This window comes from Protopterus annectens, chromosome 11.part0 (assembly GCF_019279795.1).
Source record: "Protopterus annectens isolate FY-2018-M chromosome 11.part0, PAN1.0, whole genome shotgun sequence".
Taxonomy (NCBI): Eukaryota; Metazoa; Chordata; order Ceratodontiformes; family Protopteridae; genus Protopterus; species Protopterus annectens.
Genome location: NC_056745.1, coordinates 174486306 through 174510735, shown reverse-complemented (window position 1 = coordinate 174510735; position 24430 = coordinate 174486306). Strand labels below are relative to the sequence as shown.

The 24430-nt window shown below is 38.2% G+C and overlaps 1 protein-coding gene across 3 annotated transcripts in view; it reads right to left on the bottom strand.

The window, feature by feature from the left end:
• Positions 1–24430, bottom strand: part of CRACR2A (calcium release activated channel regulator 2A) — a 1193169-nt gene that overhangs the window by 277410 nt on the left and 891329 nt on the right. For all 3 annotated transcript variants that reach the window (XM_044087573.1, XM_044087571.1, XM_044087572.1), the window contains exon 11: positions 13524–13569. In XM_044087573.1, the coding sequence (XP_043943508.1) occupies positions 13524–13569 (46 nt within the window). The remainder of the gene's footprint in view (positions 1–13523; positions 13570–24430) is intronic.

Below are 24430 nucleotides of genomic sequence, written 5' to 3'. Positions count from 1 at the left end.
GAGCATTTAATGTAAAACATTGGATGTCTGTGTTAATACATTTTATCCACTGTTCATTTTTACTCCTTACATAAAGGAGGAATGACCTACTACGAAGTATCAATATTAGCACCATTTCTAACCCTAAGAAAGATTCAGATTTACGTCCTTATGTTAGTAACTCAATGAGCCCCTAAATGGTAAAGGAAATACAGGTAGCAGGGAATTACTAAGTAGATTATAAAGGAAAATAAACAAACAATGGTGACATAATGAGTTCTAATCCCTGAGGAATCATAGCTCAGTAAAGAAACAGCTGAGTAAGTGAGAGGGTTAAAGTTATATGTGATTATACACTTTTATCAGGGGGATGCATTTATGCAGTAAATTTTAACTGCTTTCTTGAACATGACATGATGCACTAATTTTACAGCTTGAAATGTGCAGAATTCTAACTAAGTATAGAACATTGACATCTGTCATCTGTTTCTGACAAAGTTTCAGGAAAGTTTAACTGTGAAGTTTTCATAAGTCATACATGGTGTATGCCACAGCAGCAGGACACACCTTTGTATAGAATTTTATGATATTTGCATATAGATCTCAGGTTGTTATAATTCCATTATACTCGGCCCTCATCAGACCAGTAATTGAGTACAAGGCTCCCTTTTGCATGTGCCTCACCAGATACCTGCAACAGTTAGAGAGACCACAGAGATTTCTCACCCAAAAATTACAGGGTACACAAAATAAGTCTTATGCTGAAAGACTGAAAGCCCTGTAACTGTATTTTGTCTCTGACCGGTTGCTAAGGGGTGACCTGTGCCTGGCTTACAGGGCAGTCTCTGACCCAGCCCTGATGGAAATGCTACACATTCATAAATCAAACTGCAGGAGGGTCACTCACTCCAGGGATCTTAACCTAGCCTCTGACATGAACAGGTCATGCTGGAGCGCTAGATACATCTCCCAGAGACTGCCACTTCTCTGAAACACGCTTCCAATTCATGTGAAACAGAGCTCCTCTCTGACCTTCTTCAAATGCAACCTAGATCAACAGATGGATGACCACAAATTCACTCCTGGGGTGGGGCCTATGTCCCTCCTGGACACTGGAAGTCAGTATTAACTACCATAGACCCTTACCTCTATGAACTTCACTCACCTAACCACCAACAATTGGGAAACTCGGGATAAATATGGCTAGGCTTGTAAGGATTCTTGGGTCATTGGCCTAATAACCTTCTATTAGCCTATGAACTGATGACTACACATAAGCATTATCCACTGCTTCACACTTACTACATTCCACACTGACTCACTGTAAAGACAGAAAGGGGTTTGCTCAACATTCTGTTATAAACCAGTTCTCATTTTTGAAATATTGTACATTTTAGTTCACCCATTACAATGTTGTGTCTTTTGGGTTTTCCCGGTTAGGGGTTGCCATAGCAGAACTCCGGTCCGCTAATGATTGTCAGTAGATTTTTACGTGCCAAGTTACCAGCCCTGACACACAACCTTCAACGAAGGTACACCCATTCACGCATGTCTCCACACATAAGACGCTCTAGCTGAGAGTCGAACTTTACAACGTCTTACTGTGAGACGACAACGCTACCGCAGCACCACCACCGCAGTAAAAGTTCACCCATTACAATAAGATATATATTACTTTATATATTAGGACAGCTGTAGTGATTCTGGCTATGTCTTTCTTATATAAAATATAATTTACCTCATACAAGGTTCCAAGTTTTTAATTAGCCTCCTTAAAACTTAATTCACATATTCTTTAAAAGCACAGACTATTACCAGTAAGAAGTCCAAGATACTTCCAGAAATTACTATCTCAACAGGCCCAGAAAAAGCAATGACAGATGCATGATTCACCTTGTTAACACTGTCCATGTTTTCATTAGCAAGGAGATTTACTTCATGGTCTACGTCATTAGTTGTCCACTAGTACTGGGTGATACGGCTAAGTTTGTTGATAAGTTCTTTGGCTGTAGGCTTACTACAAACCCATAAACCAAAGTACTTGAGCTCAGTGTAAGAATGAAACTGTCAAAGTCAGACTGCAGGGATTGTTTGTTACTGGAAAAATATAATAACATGGAATCATATGCAAAATTTATATACTATCTTAGCGTAAGTAAGTCCCGAAATAGACTGACTCTTGAGACAGGTTTGTCCTTATAGAATGCAGTCCTAAAATAAAGTGATTCCAGGTTACAGCTTCCCTACAGTTGTGGTGTTTGTTCTGAAACCAGTCTATCATCTTGTCATTGAACCAGATACTCTAAGCAAGTAATAACTAGCTGTGGCCCAGAGAAAGTGATGAGCTCTTAACTGGCTGTTAATGGCATGCATCCTTCTTTGGCACTGTCAAATGTTCTCTTCGTTCAACTAAATGAACATTTCTAGACTTTATCAGATGGCCTAAAGATATTACATCAAAACATTACACATATCTGATGAAGTTGTAAACATCATGATTGGAGGGAATTTAGAAAGCAGATTTAATCTGTGTCACCGAAATCTGGACAAAGTTTAAAATTAAGTCAAATGAGTTTTTCCTAATGTATTTTGTTGATTAAAGCCAGTCATAAGGCATAGATGGTCTGGGGAGGGTTGTAATCCTGGATAATAAATATCTCAAGGCTACCGATTTATACCTGAAGCACGATATGTTTCACATTAAACAAAAGCTCTGAACAGAGTCATTGCTGGCTTATCTAATGCCTGGTGGTAGTCCCTCAAGTAACGGCTCACTCCCTCAACTCTTCAAGGAAGAGCAAAAAATAAATATATATATAAAAACGAGTTCAGCTTTACAGAAAGCCGATTGACACTCGATCTGCTTCCTCTAAATCTATGCTCCTTCCTCCACTTTTCAAGTGAAGAGCAAAAAAAATACTTCAGCACTTTCTGCGGAAAGCCAGTTGCAGCCCAATTCACACCCTGTCAGTTCTGCCTCTGAAGAGCAAAAGAGTGTTAATGAAATTCTACGCATTCATGACGCTTCCTAGGACTACTGAAGCTGCATGCTTCCATTAAATTGTATTAACCTGATCATGCACACTCATACTTCGATCATGCGACAGTTCAGATAGCTAGTGGTAGCCTGAGAGAAACATTTGAATCAATGCTCAAGAGAAACATTCTAAATACAGTTAATTGTAAAATGGTGTTGGAACAGCTGATGAAAGTTACAGCTTCACCTCTTCGAGATATGCTTCCTTCATTCCCAAAAGTCCATAAGCAATATACATTCCTCTTACATAGATCTTTAATATTGTATAACTGTAAATATTGCACTACAAGCCTAGAAACTGATAATCTTGTTACAGGCCAGTTGGTTAACATTATTAGCTATGGACCTACAGCATTCCTCTGCCTGTTGGACAAAATTATGGACGATTTAGTTCAAACATAGCTAAACAACAATTACAAATATCATGCCTGTCTCTCATTCTCACAGGTTGCATCAAGGTCCTAACACATACCCACAGCATCCTAACAGAAAATCTCAGAAAAAAAACAGAGCTCAAGGCATAAGCATATGTGTGGCCTTGTTAGATTTTAACAAAAGGTTTTAACACGGTACATGACAAACTGCTGTTACAAATATTGACAATCTCAGGATACGCACTTCAACATTTTCATAATTCGCAATCCAGTTAATAAATCAAGCACTGTGGAGTTTCTTTAGGCAGTTTGGTATTGCCAGACTTAGACCTTTCAGCAGTCTGGTTTTGATTCCCACAGCCTCCATGGGCTTCCTCTGTTGAGTTTCCCCTTAAAAAAAAGGATTGTGTGTCCATTGGGGTTATCTGGTAAACATTTTTCACAGTTACCTAATAAGTAAGACTCAGCAAAGCAAATAGTGCAACCAAATGGTGCAACAAGCATCTCAGAACCTTGTTCAGTTGACCAATCGCTTTTTCCCTTCATATATGCAGGCCAGCATCCCGTATCAGTGATTCATACACCCCCAAATCTCCCCAAATAAGCTATTCACTTTTATCTACCAATAAATGGAGGGTGCCCACTTGACAGTTTTTTTCAAAGAGTCAACCATATAGGTGTTTTTGTTCCTGTCTGCAGGTACCATCTATGTGTCTGAGTGATGGGGAGCATCCTTGTCCCAGTTGCTTAATGTTCTGCCTTCAGACATCTGTGTTTCAGGACTAGCACTATTGAGGAATTTTACTCATAGCCACTTCATTCATCTGCTGGTAATATGGTTGATTTTCCTATAAAGCTCTAATACTCACTCCTTGGAGCCTGACTTAAGCACAAATGTGTAACTGTGAGGGCATACAACCCCCACCCCCAACTTTACACACACACACACACACACACACACACACACACACACACACACACACACACACACACACACACACACACACACGCATATGTTCCCACTTATATGCTTCAATAGAGTACAGTCAGTATATTTGTAGTGACAGCTCAATTGTTCCTGGTCTCTGCTGCATTACTGGTACAAATAAGTCTATGCTTGCTTGCTCCAAATACATCTGGTGATCGGTGAGCCACCTTTCCTTTCTCCCACAATATGTGGACTGGTTTCAGCCACTCACTACCATCTTCCAGTGGTCAAGTTCAGGTTATCTAGGTCATCATCAGACCTTTATCCCAGTACAGCACTGGGTAAAACACCACAACAAAGATCAATATTATTCATAGTTCTCACTAATGACATAAGAAACGCTGCACCAGAGCCCAGCTATTATGATACATAGCCAACTCTACGAGTGTATTTAATGATGTTCATCATATTGATCACTGATGCAGTATCCTTAGCTATATGAGTTACATCCTGCTAAGGATACAGCAGCTAGCCAGCTTCCAAAGCTTCAAGGCACCTTCCACATGCCCAGACTGTCAGGCAGCTTGAGCTGAGCTGACTGAGAAACAAGTTTGCATGCAAAACTATTCAGAACTTTACTGCCACTGAAGAATACACTTCTTTCAAGCTTTCATACATCAAAGATCGACTTATGCTTTCCTCGGTTGGGCAGATAAGTTCCCCTGGGGGGGGGGGGACTTTCTTAATTTTCCTACTTTCATTCATGTTTTATTACTTTCTTATTCAGGAAAGTTATTTTAACTTTAGGAGTGTTGTATTTTACTGGACTGTCTCAAAACTGCAACATACTTTTAAACAGAGCACATGTTTTTTTCTGTCAGTTTAAAAGTGAAGTAAAGTAATTGAAAATAATTTTGCTCTGGATAAATTGTTTGTTTTACCTTTTGGAGCTGACATAGTGTTTTAAAGTGCATGTTACTATGTTTTACTATCAAAAAAGTAACTTTTATGTAATGGTAGCGTTTACTGGCAATTGCTGCTTCTGTTCAGTGAGAAAAATGTGCCATTTTTGGCTTGACCATGGAACAGACTATCAGTCCCACAATCAGCCCTTCTTCCAGCCATAAAAAGAAAAAGTTAAGCACACAGCCTTTGTCACCACAGCAGGCTAGCAATTTGCCTCAGCCACAGGTGACACTGTTGTGGCCATTTGTTGTCCTCATACCATTCATCTTCTACCCTGGATCCCACCGGTGTAGCACCAAAAGCCACTATGGACCTGGGGTGAACCGCATCCTCTACAGCTGTTAAGGTCCCCTCAGTGGGCAAGGAAAAGACAGTCTTGTTGGTCCTGGGACATGAAACAGGAAACATTTCCCTGTTGTGTCAGTATGTTGTGCCCATCCTGGTGAAGCTACTGCTACCATTAGTAACACTGCTGGCCCCATTTTTCCTGTCAAAAAGAAACATAAAAACAAGCATGCATCTAAACCTCCTCAATTTTATTTGGATAGGAGTAGTTTGCTGGGTCTTGCTCAGGGTTTAATCCAAGCTATTAATCCTTCATGTAAAGTAGTTTCTGGTGAAAGAAAGAGGGACGCCTCTTATTCTGAATAGATTCAAAATTATGAATCTGACCATGAAGATGCAGTGACAGACACAGTTTTTCTTCCCCTCAGATTTGATTCTGATTCAGACTCAAAGAGCTCAGTTTCTGATTCTCCCTATGAGGGTTTCTCTTTCTCTGAGACTATTCTTAGAATGTGCCAGAATGTGAGAACATTGAGGTTTCTCAATCCCTCAGAAAATACTATGAGTTGTTACAGAAGAATTTTCCAGAACCCACACCCATTCCACCTGTTCTCACTACTTTACTGGATATGATTGTGTGTTACTGCTTGTACTTTTTCCTGATAGTCAGTCAGTGGCCCTAGTGTATACTTTTTGCAACTTTGTTTTTCAGACTATTGAATTGTCAGACTCGTATGTTAAAGTTTGTACTGACAAATTGTGAACATATGAGGAACATTTTATACACAGTTTTTTCTTGTGAGGAAAAATCTGCTTTAAATGACTTAGTTTTGTCTATTGCACAGATCACTACTTGTTGATTACAGCGTGTATACTGCCACAGCTACTATTTTGAGGAGATCTGCATGGTTGCATTCTTAGAGCCTGTTGTCTTTTTTTCTTCATCTTTCATGTTTCTTGACAACATTAGATTTAAAAGATACTTATCATCACATTCCCATTCATTCAGACCACATGTTTCTTAAGGTTTTGTGTGTCTGGATCACATTATCAGTTCTCTGCCTTACCATTTGGACTATCAACTGTACCAAGAGTGCTCATAAAGTGCTTAGCTCCAGGTATAGCTCATTGCAGGGTATAGTTTGTCCACCTTTTTCCATATTTAGACAACTTGCTTATCTTTGCAGAGTCTTTCAAAGTGTTATAAATCTTTCTTGGGTGGCAGATCTCTTACACAAACAGGGATTCCAAGAGAATATTCAAAAGTCTTTCTTGACTACGTCACACAGGATTGTGTTCCTGGGATATCAACTAGACACCACAGTTGTAACAGGTATTCTTCCACAGGAAAAATAGAGATTTATCTAGATCTATTTCTAAGGTTTTTTTCACACAACTTCAATCACTGCAAGGGAATACCTCACGATTTTGGGTCTCTGATATTTATGATTTTCATGACTCCCCTGGCAAGACTCCACATGAGAAAGATACAGTGTTATCTGAAATACCTTTGGTCCCAGCATCAACACTCTTTATCTTTTCAAATCCCAGTGCTGGGGGGTTTCAGAAGACAAATCTTTGGCTGAAAACAACAGATGTCCTTAAATCTAGGTCCCCCTTCTCCTTTACTGTTCCAAAGCAGTCAGTCACCACAGACACTTTGGACTTGCTTGGGGAGGAGCTTCAGGATGGATAAAAGTGCAGGGGGTGTGGGGCACCAAGGACAGATGCAACTTATGCTTCACATAAGTATCAAGGACATGCATGCCTCAATCATGGCACTCAACTCTCTGAACCATCTTTGGTCCATGGGACCTTTTCAAGTGGGTATAGACAATAGTACAGTCATGTAGTAAATCAACAAGCAAGAGTGGAACCAGGTCATACCCCCTTTGCAGGCTAGCCATGTTAGCTCTGATGTAGCTACATATCACAATGTCAATCTAATGGCATCCTACTTTCCATCAGAGCAAAACAGTGTGGCAGACAAGTTTATCAGGACCAGGGCAGACTCACATGAATGGAAACTAGATCAGGGGATCTTCCGAGACTTGACCCATGTGTGGGGAGTTCCTCATGTATACTCTTTGCCTACTTTCTGAACAATAAACTGGCAAAATTCTGTTCCAGGACTCCATGCAAGAAGCCTGGAAAACATACATTTTCTTTACCTTGGACAGGAATTTTTCTGTATGCTTTTCCACCTTTCTACTAAAATCCAGGCTACTTCTGAAGATTCAGAATGAATTCCCCAAGATTATTGAGGTGACTCACTTCTGGTCCAGGAAATCATGGTTCTCTCTTGTTTTGGAAATGGCCAGGGGCAATTACCACAAGCTTCCACACAGAATGGATCTACTCACACAAGAACAGGGGTGTTTTATACACCACCGAAATCAATCAACTTCAATTGACTGCCTGGATGATAGAGTTCCTTTTAGGCATCTGTTTACTGAGGACATGTAGCAGGTACTAATGCAGGCAAGAAAGTCTGGTACTAGAAAACAATATATTAACAAATGGAAAAGGTTTCCTAGTTGGTGCCAACAACATAATTAGCACCCATTCAGGGTTAGCTGTTTTCTGGTTCTGTACTACTTGTGTAACTTACCATCCTATGGCCTTTCTTATTCTTCTAGTAAGGTTCATTTATTGGCCATTTCAGCATGTCTGCCCATGGATCCACCTCTTTCAAGGGTGTCTCTTGTCAAAATGTTCTTGAAAGGAGTTTTGCATAAGAGGCCTGCAAGAAAACTGATGGCCTCTCCCTGGCATCCTAATTTTATTTTACAGAAGTTAACACTTGTTCCATTTGAACCAGCTAATCTGGTTGACTTGAGGTTTTAAACAATGAAAACCAGTTTTACTGATTCTTCTGACCTCTGCAAGAAGGGTATACGAGTTGCAAGCTCTGATGGTAAGTCAGTCTTATCTCATTTTCCATAGGGTCAGGATTTATTTGAGAACTAATCCTTCTTTTATGACTAAAGTGGCATTAGAGTTTATTATAACCCAAACTATCCATCTCCTCTTTTCTTTCCTGAACATAAAAATGAGGAGGAAAGGGTACTCCCTACTTTGGATGTCCACAGACAACTCAAGTACCATCTTGACAGAATTAAATCTTTCAGATCTTCAGATCAATTATTAATTTCTTGTGAAGGTAATAGGAAGGGACAAACTGTGTCAACACAGATTACTTCCAAATGATTGTCTAAGGCTGTTCATTTTTGTTATACTCACTAGAACAAAACTATTTCAGGAAGGGTCAGTGGCCATTCTACCAGATCCTTGGCTTCATTTACAACTTTTTGGTCCTCTGAACATACTTTTATAAAGTACTATAAACCTGATTCGTTCTCTATATCCAGGTCAAGCTTTGCTAGGGCCATTCTCCAGGGTCTCCTGGACTCTTCTCCTTCCAGATCCCAAATATAATTAGTTAAGGTAACCTACCTACACAGCTAAGGCAAATTCAAGCAGTGATCAATATGATGAACATAGTACAGTTATGTAAGTTAAACTTCCCATAAGAGTAGATGTTGAGATGATAACTGCTGCAGTAGCTTCTCCTTCCATCCATTCCCCTCATTTTTTGGTGTGTTTTTTCTATGCCTGGGTCTAGCCATATGTTTTCTGTTTTGTTCCTAGAATTGTCTTTTCAGGGCTCAGCCTCCCTCTCTCAGCTGGCAGAAAAACTTTAAAGGTCTTTGCACCCAAACTTGTCTTTTAATTAGCTCAGCCAGAGCTGCTTGACAGTTTGGGAGCATGGAAGATGCCCTAAAGTTTTGGAAGCTGGCTGGCTGCTACATCACTGGCTGGATATAACCCATATAGCTAAGGCTACTGCAGCAGGGATTATTACAACATCTACTGTTACGGAAAGTTAACTTGCACAACTGTACTTTCTGATCCAGATATCCCATTGACCAGCTCCTCCTCCAGCAATCTTTCATTGCTCTGCTCTCTGGGTTTAGTTTACCTGATCTTGTTGCAAACAAGAGAAAAAAAAACACAATTTTCTTATGTTCTAGAGGCTGCATGCAAAAAAAAAAAAAGATTCTCGCCTAAATATCATTATTTCACAAAAAATTCCTATCTTTCATGGTTAAGAATGTCTACCTAGACAACAAACATACCCTCTACAAGCACATTCAGTTGCAGCATGAAAGTCACCAAAATTCTCTAGGTGTTTTGGCCATTCTCACGGACATCCCTTGCTACTGCAGGACAAAACATCTGCAAGTAACAGTATCTCCAGACCTACTAATAAATCACAATACAGAACATCATTCAACCCATTTTAGCTGCTCTAAAATGGCTGTATCTTCAAAGCAGTATCCATAAGCCCCAACTACTGCTGATATAAGCCACTTTTCAGGAGCAACTATCATACAATATAATTTAAACTGTACACACTTGCTGGGAAAGTTAGATCTAATAGTTTCTACCTAGATGTACCTAAGACTTAACAGCAAGTAAAGTGATGTCAGTCTTTCAGCATATTTCCAAAACATTGAATAACCACCACCAACAAAATGAATACAAGTACCTTTTCAAACATTGCCTTACCAAACACTGTGCTAATAGATGGACACGTAGGTGTGGCATTTCTTAATCACCCACGTTACTAATCAACATCCTATAATAACCCTCATTCTCTCTCCTTCTCTGTCTAGGCCTTATCAGGCTTCTTATCCAAATCCTTTCCTTACTACTGTAGAATAGCTTCCATTCACTAGTTATCTTACTCTGTTAACCCTTTTCTTTAGCTGCCCATCACCTGAGCATCCAAGAAACTGCATAAGAAACTGAATCCATTTATATCATAGTATACAAACAGAGAAGTATCAGTATTTGTAAGTGGGCATTAATACTGCACTCAATTGAAGAATATGCTGAACAGCTATTCACTGTCATAAACTTAAACATTTATATACTCTTATTCAATTGTGAAATATCTTGCAATGCTCTACCAGGTTCTTATCTACTCTCACTGTATATTTTGTACACTTGTATTTTCAACCTAACGGGGGAATATCCTCTTATTGTATACTAACAGCTGTAAAGTCTGCAATCTGTATGTTACTACTCTGTAATGTCTCTTTTGTAAAATTTTCTTCTCTCTGTAAACTTGTTGAGTTTTCTGTCCAGGACTCTGCTGAAAACAGACACTTGTTGTCCAGTCGGACTATCCTGGCAAATAAATGTTAAATAACTAAATAAATAAAATAATAAATAACATGTCAATGTAGCAGTTTATTATCTAACTAAGTAATTTGTCAAGCACAGGAAACAAATATTCTCCACAGCTTAGCAAATTTTTAAATAAATTTACAAAACCTTAACGACTCAAGTAAGTAAACTGAAAACTTAGAATGATCCTTATATGACACAATACTCCTAATGTTTCATTTCTTGATTACATAACATTGCACTAAAGATGCAGTGACCTGGGTCATACTGAACTAAACACAGACTTCATTTTAACCACAATGTTTGTGATACAACAAGGCCATGAAACAAGGCCATGAATGAGGTTTAGTTATTATACAACATTTCTATTTTAATGGAAAGCTTCTTCCAGGTTTTTGCATTTACTTTGCAATCTTAGACTATATATTTTATATTTGCTTGCTCTTGATTGCAGTCAAAGCGAAACAGTGAAATACAAATGACATCAGAAAGCATAATTTGTACTGCACACCTTCTACTCACAATTAAACAATATAAGCTGGCATCATTTGTAAAGGGGAAGCTAAAAGTGTAGATTGTTTTAAATTGTTAAACCAATCTGTTTGGTTGTGCATCAAATAACAGTTAAATGATTTCTTCTCCAAAATGCTTTAAACTTTCAATATCTCACCTCCCGTTCAAAATAGAAAAACATTTTTTTTTACTTTTCTGATGTGGGGAGGTGCCAAATGAGGGTCGCACTGTCGGCTCCAAATGGCGTAGATACTCCTTTGATTGCAATTAATAAACACCCACTTAAGAATCAGCCTACTTGGGTACAAAACTGTTTATCCAATCCAAGGTTGTGTTACCTCAGAGTTAAGTGAGTATGGGAACAAAATTCCCCTCATGAAAAGTGTGGGGGGGCTGGCTATCACAGCACACAAATGTTTATAATATTTCAGATCCTTTTTACTTTCTATTTCTGTACTTTGATATGTGGAGAACATAAACATCAGTGCAGATAAACTGATTTGCATTATATTGAAACACTACTATTACTGAAGCAGGATTGTCAATAATGAATGTGCCAAGATCCTGAATAAAGGCAAGCTGGTTCTTAAACTGAAGAGTTAATCTTCTTCATGTTTTTTTTTGTTTGACTAAGCTGTTATTATACATTTAAGTAACATGGCGGGGTCAAAGTCCCCCATACGCTGGGCTTGGATGGGCTTGGTCCCTGCTGCAAAAATATCTTTGTGTATGTGTGCGTGTGTGTGTGTGTGTGTGTGTGTGTGTGTGTGTGTGTGTGTGTGTGTGTGTGTGTGTCTGTGTGTGTGTGTGTGTGTGTGTGTGTGTGTGTGTGTGTGTGTGTGTGTGTGTGTGTGTGTGTGTGTGTGTATGTTTTGACAGCAGTCTTGTCATGTTACCTTAACTAAATTAGAGGTACTACATCTGATAAAAAGAATTAACAGGGAAACACCATTAAGGTTAAATTCATTACTAACTTTTTGAGTAGCTGCACACTATGTCTGGAGTTTATAGACAGGTAGACTATCCATTAATTTCACAAATAAGACAAATTGTGCCCTATCAAAGGTATGTAATAATATAAAAGCTACTTGTTTTATCAGATGTGTTCATGTGAAGACTAGAGTGATAAGAACATGGTATGGGGAGCATATAGTACTTAACAAAGGAGCAATGGGTGTAGCATACTTTCATATCACTATTTGTAAATGTTGTTCAAATGTTATACAATGTGAAGGTGTATAGGAATCCTGAATAATTATTATGCTGTATGTATGGAATCTGTTTTCTCACGGATTTATTGTATGGAAAATCAGATCAGCTACAATGGCTTGGAAAATAATCTTGACAATTAAAAAGCAAACCCTATCCTTCATTTCCATATCAGAAGTGGTTAAATTGTTATACTGACTGCAGGGTAGTCTTTCAAGATGAAAATAAAAATCTATGTAAGCTATTAGGATATAAAATGGAGTTCTTCCTTTTTTTTTCTTTCTCATCTCTTTCTTTTTCTCATTTTTATTTTCAGTCACATCATCTGTTTTCATGGTTTGTGAACTACTTGTTTTAATAAAAATGTTTTAATAAATAAAATAAATTGAAGAAGGACTCTAAAACAAATGTGCTTAAGTACCAGTGTTTTTGTTATGAACAGATTAAGTGTTAAACTATGAAACTTTTAGCACAAATGACCAAAGTTTAAATGCTGGCAAATACCAGTGCTATAGGATTTAGGTCACATCTGCAATACAGTCTCTGTTTACAGGATCAGGGTTTGGATTACAAGAAACCTACAGATGGTATGGCCAGCAAAAAGATTTAGCGCTGTGTATGATGTCAGTCCAGAGAAAGGCTACATTTCTACTGACACAGCCATCAAAGTGTGCTCCAAGTGACTTTATGTGGCATATTACAGTGTATCCAATCACAGAGTATTCTGTAGGGCAGTATACACATGTACCTATACAGTTGTATATGTCCCCCCAAGTAAACATAATGAACTGTATGTAATTGGTTGCTCCCATTTCTAGCACACGGATTCTAATTTAGAAATAGTGATCTTACACACATAAATATCCCAAACTACAGCCTTTTTAAACATTTAATCAAACAGACATTTATATATGCATGTGTAGTTTATGCTCAGAAATGTAAACATGCATGCACATGCACATACAGGTATATGATCTGCTATATTGCAATTATTAGATTATTACAATTAAAAGTAAGAAAAATAGTCTGGATTTACCTGTAAACACATATCTCTTTCATCTCTCAGATGCTTATTCATTTCCCTATAGCAAATTAATACAAAGTGAGAATTAGTTATGTTTTCAAACATTCAGCAGCTGAGAATTAGCTATGTTATTGAACATGTGCACATTCAGAATTAGCTAGGTGATTCAACAAAACGGTTATTGTTGAAGTGTTTCTGCATTTCTGTGCATCGATTCTGAGAACTTAGATGGTGTGCAATCCCAATACAGATATTCTGAAGTACTGAAATCCTGGCTATAGCTAAGAGGATGCCCCTATCTTGAAAATCAAATTAAAGCAAAAGGAAAGAAATGTCTACAGAAGTTTGAATAAAACAACGTACCATTACTAAAACATGGAAATAATAATTTAAAAAAGGGCTCAGCAACTACTGAAATGCCACAATTCATACATAAAGCCTGTGGAAGTGGCAGCCATCATGACATTCAAACAATAATCAAAATGATAAAACATTGCACAAAAAAGCTCTTCCAGTATGGTCTATTCTTTTCCTCTGTATACTAAACTATTTCACAATGCCTGCCTTTTATGGATGAAGCATGAGGGATTTGAATGTTAATGGACTAACTGATCTTCAGTCTGGCAACCACTGCAACCCTTACCAAAGTACTTTGAATGAATTAAAAGTAGCATTGTTGTATCAGAAAACTATTGTTGTCTAAAACGGTAGTGCTTACTGTTGTCTTAATGTCTATGCTTAGATGTCCAGCCCTTAACATCAGATACATTTTATACTCACCACAAAAACTTTGATTGCTTTCTACTTAACTGTTACTTCACTTCAAACTTCTGACTCCTAATTTTTGTAACACCTGTATTACAGGACTTGACCTTTTCTCTGTCAATTACTGAGGAAGAAAGAAAGAAAGAAAGAAAGAAATTCCGAGAGGTGGACCCCAGAGAAAAGAAACAGAGGAACTGGATCCCACCATAACTGCATTGGAACTTGGGACAAAATCAGATGATTAGCAGCCAACTGGTTAGTCCAATCAGGCACACCTTTGTTATTTTTTTTTTCAGTGTATTTTAGCAGGTATTCAGACTGAATCATTACGGCCCCTTTTAAGTCATGACTTAGATAACAGAATGTAAAAACTACAAAAAAAAAAAAAGGTAGAAATGTATAACAGGAAGTAATATACAGAATGTAAACAATAACATCAAACAAGCAGATAATACTACTTTAGTGCAACCGTTAGATAATGGCACTATTTTGCAATAAATTTATCTAACAGACCCGGAAAGCAGTTAAGAATAAAAAACACACTATACAAAACTGTACAGATACTTGGCTGAAACTGACAGAACTTTATGCATAAGAGAAATAATAATACTCAGTACACAAAGTGCAACCATTGTTTTTTTTTTTGTTTTTGTTTTTTTAACTTTACTCACCAATCCTTCAAACAATGTATGTGATGCACCACAGTGCCCCGTGCTGGGCACACACACAAGGGAATATAAGATCAGCTATCCACCCATTGGTACATGCAGCAGCATTACAATGTCCTTCAACTCTTCCCTAATTGAATAAGACATCTGTAATACTCCTGGTCTCCACCAGAGGTTGAACCGCAATTTCCCCTGACCCCTGGCCCTGGGTTAGGAGAGCTAGCCAATGGCTATCTCACCCTATTTCCCACTGTCTGTCCCTTCTAAAGGTATGAAATTGCCCCTGAACTCAGGTAGTTGGGGGTGCAAATGGATGTCCTGCATTCATGCCACCTGGTGTCTCAATAAGCTTGTGCTATAAGTGCTTTTATATGTTTAGATGGTGTTCAATCCTCTGTGACACACTTTTTAAAGATATAGCACAAAGTAGAGGTCACTTCAAACTGTACTTCCCTAAGTTTAGTCCTTCTTATCTGGTCATGTCACATGACTTACAAACTTACAAGTCACAAAGTAGCCTTACAATTTTATACCGAGACCAATCTAGTCTTAAGGCGAATATCTTTACATGTGTTGTCATATCTTTTCTTTTAGTGATTTCAACATATATTCTGGAATATTCTTCTGTAAAACCATCAACTGACACCTTAGTCAGCTCATCTTTGTATACCAGAGTAACCTCACTACTAGATATAAACCACAGTTGTCTTTAATATTATTTAAATAGTTTCTGTATTCATTCTACTCTTTCTCATGAATTTCATGTTCTAATATAATCTGTTATTTATCGTGTATTAGCTTCACTTTTTACAGCAGTTCATATATTTTTAACAGTCCTTCTCTTAACCCACCTTAACACATATCTTTCAGTTAAGTTCTTAATTCTTATTTTTCACTTGTGTGTGCAACATCTAAAATAATATCTTCCAATATTTGCCTCCATAGCCACCTGAATGATTCCTCTCTTCCAGTATCATTTAAATCCTTCTAAATGTAATTTGTCTGGTTTCCTTAGAGTCAATGCTATATGTTTCTGATATAAGTACCATAACCAAGGGTATCAAAACAACATGCACCAGGACTGGAGAGGGGGAACAGAGGGAAACAGAAAATTTGAGAAAGTCTTCCTGCAGACAGATGTAGTTATATGGTTGCAAGGAAGTGGGAAATACCAGAAAAAAAAACTTACCAATAAATACAAAAATGTAGGAATTTAATTTTTTTTCCTTAAACATTAACAGCTTATTGACAGTTACAACACAAATTATTTTTAATGACTTTGATACAACTACATAGTGATATACAAGTCTGGGAAGTAAAAATGAGATTCTAAATGAGAACTACATAAAACTTTAGTTGCGCAAGGAGAAAGGTGGCTTACAATAGTATAAAAATACTGTAACAATTCAAAATGCAGTTTATTTTTATCATATTTATTGTCTGTTAAAAGTGTAAGTGAGCCAGTCTATGGATGCTTGTTAGTCATGACATGGTCATTAGAAAACATTGTATAATAACTTTACAATACAATAGATTTTTGATAAATAGCTGAGTGTAACAGCATTGCAGCACAAAATCTCAGTACAGGACAACCTATAGTATAATATACATATAATATACATTAATACAGTGCAGAAAGACGTGTTAACAAGGCATTTTAGCAGCTTTGTTATTTTGCAGTTTATTAAGCTTACATATTCAAGAAGATACCAAAGATAATGGAGATTGAAAGATCAGAGGGCTATAATCTAAAATTATTGCACTGTACATACTTCAGGGTAAATTAGAAAGATTGCAGTTACTTGACAGAATAACAAGATTTTAGACAACAAGGTAACCATACAGGTGGCATTGAAGATGAGTGGAGAATAAAACGGTGCAACCAGCAGCCCTGATTCAGGATGAAATACAAGGTTTTGTGCACAGATTTTGATGTCATCATGGCATTACGGACAGGATGTACCAGCTTATCTGATAACTGTAAGGAATAAATCACTGTCCTCCCTATTTACCTACTCATATCATAATTTAGCTGTTTGATATGGTGTATATTTGGAGGACGGTTTGCACTGCATTTAGGTCTGGGACAGTGCAATGTCTGCTTGGATCACTGACATGCAGATGGTGGACAACGGTCTGTAGATGGGACATTCTCACTGCTGCTACTGCTGCCATTGCTGGAGGGGATGTGTTTTAGAGGAAAGCAGTGTCTGCCATTAGTAGGTGTTCCAAGGGTGGGGGCTGCATTAGTCACTGATACTATACTGCAGGGGAAGCCACCACTTCCTATCATTATCAGGCAAGTAGGGCAGGTGACAGAGATGTGATGCCCGACATGTGAGGGAGGCTGATGACAGACTTCAACCAGTGACAGGAAGGAGTGTTAGCAGACAGGTGAGTGGAAGGATGACTGATGGGGACAGAGGAGCTGGACCCTGATCCAAATCCCTGTTAGTGTGAATTTGTCCAGCTGACAGTTTGAATGGGTATAGAGAAACAGTGCATGTGTCCAGTCAAGACTGGAGCAGCTTCGTAAAACATTCAAGCTGGTGGAGGGGTATAAACTGTAAACAGAGGACTAACAGATTAAGTGTACTCAGTAATTCATGACCCATGGTACCAAATCCTCTGCCTAGACCAACAATGCCTTTGAATTTTATATACACCTGTCACAATATTCCAGGATATATTGCATACTAGTACTATAGAAGTGCAAGAGATATGCAGAGACAGAGAACCGTGAATCAAGATCCCCCGTGATATATTCCTGCTACAGAACTTGCACAAAGTAAAAGAAATTGATGAATGCCATCCACAATGTTTAAGGAATGTTAATAATTCAGTGCAAAGAATATTTGTTTTCAGTATAACATGCATTGTGACATGGCTGCGTTATTTAAACTTATGCAAAATAGTAGAATCAGAGTTACCTTCACTAATAAGATCCAAAATAAACAGACAATACAAAGTATAAATGAGTCCTTTTTTCAGAAGACAGATACCCAGATAGGTGCATAAAATTATAAGAAGTTAGTTATTGTAGTAGAGTGGGTTATGCATTAAGCTATACAGAGACTGCTATTAGCACTTTCAGATGCAGACATTTGTGAAAAATGCAAAACAATGGATTGAAAAACTTAGTAAATTGAAATAATTGAGAGTAAATGGGCTTTTAAATCAGAAAAATAAGAAGAAATTAGAATCAATAGAGAAATACATTTATTGCAATAAAGCAGTGTAGTTTCTCTTGAAGAGTTAAGTAGATATTGTAGGAAACAAGTATACAGCATGACGTTATGGGAGAGAGTAGTGGAAGCTAGGTTAAGAAGGGAGGTGATGATTAGTGATCAGCAGTATGGTTTCATGCCAGGAAAGAGCACTACAGATGCAATGTTTGTTCTGAGAGTGTTGATAGAGAAGTACAGAGAAGGAGATGCATTGTGTCTTTGTGGACTTAAAGAAAGCATATGACAGGGTGCCTAGAGAGGAGTTGTGGTACTGTATGAGGAAGTCGGGAGTGTCAGAGACGTATGTAAGATATGTAGGATATGTACGAGGGTAGTGTGACAGTGATAAGGTCTGCGGTGGGAGTGACGGATGCGTTTAAGGTGTAGGTGGGATTACATCAAGGATCAGCTCTGAGCCCTTTTTTATTTGCAATGGTGATGGACAGGTTGACAGACAAGATCAGACAGAAGTCCCCATGGACTATGATGTTTGCAGATGACATTGTGATCTGTAGTGAGAGTAGGGAACAGGTGGAGGAGACCCTGGAGAGGAGGAGATATGCTCTAGAGAGAAGAGGAATGAAGCTCAACAGGACTACGACAGAATACATGTGTGTGAATGAAAGGGAGGATAGAGGAATGGTGAGGATGCAAGGAGTAGAGGTGGCGAAGGTGGATGAGTTTAAATACCTGGGATCAACAGTTCAGAGTAATGGTGAGTGTGGAAGAGAGGTGAAGAAGAGAGTACAGGCAGGATGGAGTGGTTGGAGAAGAGATTCAGGAGTGATTTGTGACAGATAAGTACCAGTAAGAGTGAAAGGGAAGGTCTACAAGAGGGTAGTGAGACCAGCTATGTTATATGGGTTGGAGACAGTGGCATAGACAAAAAGGCAGGAGTCAGAGCTGGACATGGCAGAGTTAAAGATGTTAAGAGTTGCACTGGGTGGGACGAGGGTGGACAGGATTAGGAATAAGTATATTAGAGGGTGAGCCCAGGTTGGAAGGCTTGGAGACAAAGCCAGAGAGGCAAGATTACATTGGTTTGGACATGTGCTGATGAGGGATGCAGAGTATATTGGGAAAAAGATGGTAAGGATGAAGCTGCCAGGTAACAGGAAAAGAGGAAGGCCTAAGATAAGGTTTATGGATGTGGTGAGAGAGGACATGCAGGTGGTTGGTGTGACAGAGCAAGATGCAAAGGACAGGAAGAAATGGAAGCAGATGATTCGCTGTGGCGACCCCTAACGGGAGCAGCCAGAAGAAGAAGAAGAAGATATTATATACAAAGTTACTTAATTCTACAAGAGAAACTACACTGCCTTATTGCAACACATGTAGTTTCTCTTACAGAATTAAGAAGATATTGTAGGGAACAAGTATATTTTATATTGGTCTATGTTACATAATCAACTTTTTAAAATGTCAAATTTCACATAATCTAATTCATGGGATCAACTGTTTAAAAATTCAGACATACACAGGATAGCAGAAACAGCATTTTTGCAAAGGAACAAGCCCCCTGCATCCCCCACACCCCCTGATAATTAATATATACCCACTCCAATACAGCACTACAGTCAGGAAAGGGCAAATTCCCTGATCCCCACTGCACTGCGATCTCAGTACAATCCATCTGACTTTTTAAAAAGTCAAGTTATATAAAATAGATCCTATTATATACACATACATACACACACACACACACACACACACACACACACACACACACACACACACACACACATACAGTATGTACATGTACATGTATATGTACATGTACATGTATGTATGTACATGTACATGTATATGTAAATGTAAAGCCATATGCAAAATGGTACTTCAAGAGTTGGATGAGCCTCCTTAAAAATCAAGAAAAAAGAACCATAAATTGTAGCCATTCTCAGCTGAGACTTCAAAGTAATCAACACTTACAACTCATCTCGAAATCAATTCTTTATTGAAAAGTAAAATCTATTAAAAAGATGAGCACTTTCTCCCTTAACAGAGCTTCATCAGATATAATTCCAGTGTACATGACATGCATTAATTATATAATTTTATATATATATATATATATATATATATATATATATATATATGTGTGTGTGTGTGTATGGAAGCACTTTACATAATCGAATTACTGAAATCTCGAATGTCATATGGTTGAGACCATATGATCGAGATTTCAGTAAATCGAATATGTAAAGTTTTAAAAAATAACACTTTCCTTACCTTAAAACATTATGTGCACACAGAGGCAAGGCTTCTTGTACACTCTGTGTGTACTTAATGTTTTTATCTTTTTTGCGGTGTTGGCAGGAAGTGGGAAATCTCCCGTTTTGCGCTTCCGCATACAGCGCAATATGATATAGATATATATATATATATATATATATATATATATATATATACAAATATATAGATAGATGTAGATATATATTTATATGGTAGATAATTCCCTTTCCTTTGATCTTCATTTTGCAACACTGGTTAAGAAATCCTTCTATCTGGTATAGCTAATCACAAAGGTTGTCTCCTTTAGAGCCAAAAAGTCCTTACTCCTCTTTATTAAACACTGATCAGACCTATCATCAAGTACAATACCCTGTTTGGGATATATTGTGCTAGACATAGCAAGCAGTGGGAGAGATCTTAAAGGCTCCTGATAAAAATGATCATGGGCCTAAATGACTTCAGCTATCAAAAGAAACTGCAAGCTTTGTCCGATTATTCTGTATCCAATGCACACCTTAGGGATGATATTTGCCTTTCCTTCTGAGTCATTAAGGATGACCTCCTATATCTCCTCAAATCATAGAGTCCAGCATATGCTTGGACAAGAGATCTGGGTCTTCTTTAGCAAACAAACAAATCATACTGGAGAGACAGACTTGTCATGCAATGACTACCCCTACTCAGGAACAAACTTCTACTCCAGATCAATAAATCTGTCACTGTATCTTCTTTTAAAAAGAATTTAGACAATTTGATGGGTATGCACAACTTCATCCATAACATAACTGTCCTATCTTTCCTTTAAAAAAAGAGGGAATGTCTAAGAGTAGCTACTGGCAAGGTGAAAATGGCCACATCGCCCAGATGCCTTCTATTTTCTATGACTCTGTGATTCTGTTTACTGAAGGGTACAGAATGCTGGTTAACGAATGTGGAAGATGAGAGATTAATTAAGGTTATAAAGAGAATTATCCATACGGATTAGCCATAAGTGATGTTTCATAGACTGGGAGGCTGCAAGACAGTTAGCAAAAGGTAAGTCACGATTAGATAACATATCTTATAGGTTCATAGGTACTTACTAGGTTATTGATTGATGAGGCCTTTAGTATCCTAGTCATACATTTCAATGAAGTTTTTAGCTCTTGCCTTTTAAGTACAAATAACCCAGATTTGAGAAGAACATTTACATGCTGCCCCTATCCATGATGGACAAGGGTGCTAAACCAGGGGTGAATTTGTGGTTACCCATCTTTTCATCCAGATTATGTTTCACTACCATAAGAGAAGTACTTTGCTTTACATGGAGATGAAGAAGACAATTCAAAAGAAGTGATATTCCCTTTAATATTTATCTTTCCCACCATCGTGTTCTATTTATGCTGCAAAAGTAATTAGGATCTCTTAAATGGGTGTTAATGTCCCCATTAAATTTATAAATGTGCCATAGGTCTGACAGGATAGAATCTTTTGAAGCTCTGTATGTAAGGCAGCAATTGCCTGTCAGTAACTTACATGACACCAATAACAGGGACGCATCTTTGAGATGATCTGCCCAGTTTTTATGATTTAGATCCTTGATTTTCCTATTAAGAATGCACTGTGGGCATTTAAATTGTGTCAGGTGTTTGGACAGGTACATACTGAAGGGGGGTTCTACTCAATGATCTATCTGATGTGTGAGGAAAGCAATGGAATGACCATATGCCTGGACGTGGCTGCAATACCCTTAGAATTAAGCTGCACAATGAAAAAGCACTTTCTTATAAAAGTGGATACATTTTGATCTTAGAAAAGTTCATTGTCTAAATAGGTTCCCAGCTCCCTAACTTCTGGAACAATTTTCTGGGGTGCACTGTGAATGTGATAATTACAAGCAACTTCTTGATTGCCTAAGGATACCATTATACATTTTCGGCATTCAGTTTTTGTCCATGATTTTGATACCATCTATTAGTTTGGGAAAGGCCTTCTTGGATGATCTTGGTGTTTCTGGGAAGTTTGTGATGGCACTCAAGTTTATAGTCATCTGCAGACTTGGTCAGCCATAAACCCTTTACCATAGATATGACCTCTGAGTAGTAAATGCCAAACAGAAGTGGCCCAAGGACTTAACCCTCGGGTACACCACTAGTAACAGGTCTTTTAATGGAGGTAGAACATTCCACCATAATTTCCTGGATTCTAATTGTGAACCAGTTTGCTATTGAATGAGTTACAAAGGGATTGACACTTTGGGAAAGTTTACCTATGATATCTGAGTATGACATGGTGTTGAATGCCTTTTCAAAGTCTAGATATACAGTGTTTACTGATTTTCCCTCATTCATTGCTTCAGTAACTTTCTTGAAGAAGTCATCCAGGTAAAGAAGATAGGATCCAAGATGACTTGGGACAAAAAAGGAGGTTACATATGTCCTTATTTATTAATTATATAATGATCCTTTCCATAGCCTTACAAGTGAGGCTGATCAGACTAATGGGTCACCAGTTTCTCTGATCTGGTGATACATGAACTTTGTACAAGGGGATGACAGGTGTTTTCCATTCATCTGACACAAAGTCTGTTTGGAGATTGACATTGAATAGCCTCTGTAGGCGGGTCTGACAGGTTCTTTTTCAGGCTGGCCAGTAAGTAGCCCAGTATGTACTCAGCCCCATAGAAGCAGTGTTTTTTGCCTTGGATAGTTACCTGAGGATGTATTCTTGGGAGCTTTGATGGGGTATAGATGCAGGCATGATGTTTGGGAATGTAGGAAGGTCGAAGGGGATGACACTTTTCTCTCAAATAAAGTTGCTACAAAAGAGAGCAAAGTGAATGGGCTAGTGCAGGAAGTGGGCATATTTTTGTGTGACTCACCACAATCAGAAAACATGTTTTAGGAAGATAGAGACAGAGACAGCTGTGAATGGTACATCTATAAATCAATACTCTCAGAAATGAATGCATACAAGTATGTCAAACATTATGCTATGGAAAAGAAAGAACTTGAGCTCAAGTGAAACATGTGTGTGGTAGGTTAGCGGCTGTGGTTAACAGTAGTCCTGAAAAAAGAGTCAGTTTACTGGTGTAGAGGGATAAAACCCTGACTATGTTCCAGATGACCTGAGTTCAAGTATTGTCCTGGGCACTGGAGGAGCTGAGCAGAGAGGATAGCAATGAGAATCACTCATCCTTTGGAAAAGGAGGCAGCCTGGTCCCCCTAGATGCTGGAGTAGAGCATGCAGCACATGAATCAGTGTTCTACACTCAGCTCTGTCAAGCTGCCGCATGAAATAGCTTTCTGTTGTGGCTTATGCAAAACCAAACTAACAAGGACAGGACAGAGAAGGCATAGCAGGCCTTACCACAAGTGAGTAAATACATCAGCTACCAGGAGTGGGGACTTGTGCTATAAGCAAAAAAAACTTGAAATCATTCTGGATGGCAGCCTTTTGTGATCAACCGTTACTGTCTGTAAATGAATGATTATGAGAGGACTGATGGTAGGCAAGCAGCATGGGGTTAAAGAATATAAAACTGTGCAGTGTGACAAGATAGTTTCTGCTGTTATTTTACTGGGTGATGCAATGTTTTGCGGTGTTATGCATTTTAGGTGCATGGATCTCAGACTTAGCATCATATGTTTTATTTCCAAAATGCTGATGCGTCAAAGGTCATTATGTATAGTTGTATATATGGAGATGAAGACCTCAAGGCCACATAGGAATGCGTTGGTGTGGTAGGATGCTGTTAGTTTGTGTTGTATTATGTTGAAGGTGGCATCTGGGAGTTGTTGATGTGTGTGTACGCATATGTAGTGCTTGTTATTTGTGTTACCCTTAGCCATGTTATATGTCTCTTTGTAGCTAGACTGCTCATATGTCCATGCGTTTCACTGAGTTAAATGTGTTACAAAACTACAGAGGTGAACTCTACTGAAGATGTGCTATAGACACATATAGCATTTTTGTAGAATGGGAAGAGGAAGAAGTTATAGATAGACTGCAAGATGAAATAAAAATGCACTATTAGAGGAAATTA